General features: G+C 43.2%; 1 pseudogene across 1 annotated transcript in view; it reads right to left on the reverse strand.

The window, feature by feature from the left end:
• The window catches only part of TEOVI_000518300:pseudogene, a 2,508-nt pseudogene extending 536 nt beyond the window's left edge, over positions 1-1,972 (reverse strand). The window contains 5 exon segments of the mRNA in view: positions 1-464; positions 467-760; positions 763-996; positions 999-1,232; positions 1,235-1,972. The exon segment at positions 1-464 is cut by the window's left edge and continues 259 nt beyond it. Of these exon segments, the coding sequence occupies positions 1-464; positions 467-760; positions 763-996; positions 999-1,232; positions 1,235-1,972 (1,964 nt within the window).
• Between the last annotated feature and the right edge of the window lie 63 nt (positions 1,973-2,035).

The following is a 2,035-nucleotide window of genomic DNA, read 5'->3' on the forward strand; positions in this document are numbered from 1 at the left end:
CAAAAGCAGTGTTTAAGGGGCGGTATGGCATTTGGTTTCTCGTTGATGGAGTCCACTGCAATAATGAATAGCAATGACCCCAACAAAGAACCTTTTGGAACACCACACTTGAGGTGTATTTTCTTTGAGAGGGTTTTGTTTATTATTGTTACTGCAGTTCCCCCCTCCAGGAAATTTGCAACACATGCAATGAGGTGCATGTATACCTCATACCTTGTTAGTGCATCTACTACGCACCTGTGGCTCACAGAGTCAAATGTTCTTGCATAATCTATGACTTCTGCGTCAGTTTTCTTTCCTGCTACTCTGTGTGTCACAGATTCTGTGAGTATCATCAGGGCGTCTAACCTAGACCTCTCCGGACGGAAACCAGCTTGCTGTGGATGCAGCTTACATTCTAGTGTGTCTCGTATGCATCCCACTACGATCCTCTCCATGAGCCTAAAGAATGTTCTAGTGAGCGTGTGATCGGCCGGAACGATGACATACACTTGGCCGGTTTGTTGAGTTTGATTAGCGAGACGATAACGCCATGCTTCCACTCCGGCACTCGGTGTATCTGTAAGTTACAGTTGATGAGCTTGAGGACACATTTCTTGCGATGGCGTCCTAATCGCTTCAACTGTTCACATTTTGTATCATTCTTACAAGGGGCAGTGCCTGAAGAGAGTTCCTTCAGTTCTGTCTAAAGCTCTGCTATCTTTATTGGTGCGAATTCTCCGCTCACTCGGTAAGATATACTCATGGGAGGAGAAACTGATGGTTTCGTAAACAGCTCTTTCTATACATCTGTGATAGCTTATTAGATTGCTGTCTTCGTGTTAGAGGGTAGTCATTCACTACCATAACCGGAGATGTCAGTGGCCTCGGTGCGTATATTGACTTAACTAAATTCCAACTTTTTGTATCGGTCACTGACATCTTCGGCGCATTTTCCATCCGCCGTTGTATGGAAGTTTCAGCGACGACCTTCCTTCTCTTCTATATAAGGGCATCTCTCTGTGTTTCTCATTTGTACATTGCCTTATTGTTGTGTCCAGTTCTGTCAGTTCTCGTGTCTATAACTGTGTCGATACTCCCTTACCTTTCTGTGTTGTTTTCTTTGCTGCTGTGCGAATGCATTTAGTCACTGACTCATTCATGGAATCTACGTTCTTTCTCGACTTTCTCATTTTTTCAACATTGTTACATCATGCACATTTTTTTAAAAACTTTCACCAATTTGATTTTTTCAAGCATACAAGACCCTTCGTGGCTTTGTGATAGCGATCGTTTTAACACCTATGCCAATACACACCTCAAACGTTATCCAATAGTAGTCACTATCTGGACTGAGACTTGCCTTCCATCTTGTGACTTCGCATTCTCTGTAAATCGTAACGTCGGGACACAACCTGTTTGCCGTGTGAAGCATTATTCTCGTTGGGGTGCCATCATTTTCAATTTTGATATCATTTTTTAAACACCAGTCTATAATGCATTCTCCCGCTGTATAATTCGGGCGAAGCGGGTCCCATAACTTATGATGGGTTTTTGTATCAGATCCTATTACCAGTGATCCTTTTGAGATTTCAAGATTCTCAAGCGTGAAGGTAGTGACATTTTTCTTCCGTGGGTAGTAAGCTGATTTTATATTTAACGCTAAATCGGCTGAAAACATCAGTGTTGCCAAAGATCTTTTCGGCAAACCCTCCTCTATCTGACCCACTTCCACTCCATCTCTTACTAAGGTTGATACCGCATCACCATGTAGCGAACGTGTCATCCCCATGTGTTGATATCTACTGATTTTTAATGGACAGCATTCTTCTACTTCCAAGTGAGTCTCCTGCACCAGACAGAAGACTAGCATATCCCCGTGGAGCTTTTTATATAAGGCAACCCGCTTCTCCTGGTAGAGATATTGAGCATTCCACTGGGTTCCATGAATCACGAGACAGGAATTCTGTTTCACGTCTCCCCTAAGTAGTAGCATAAGCATCCCAATCGAGGCAAACTCGCAGGTGCAGAGGAGCAGTCTAATATATTTCTTCAC

The sequence above is a fragment of the Trypanosoma equiperdum genome (genome assembly GCF_001457755.1).
Source record: "Trypanosoma equiperdum strain OVI genome assembly, contig: ctg_1922, whole genome shotgun sequence".
Lineage (NCBI taxonomy): Eukaryota > Euglenozoa > Kinetoplastea > Trypanosomatida > Trypanosomatidae > Trypanosoma > Trypanosoma equiperdum.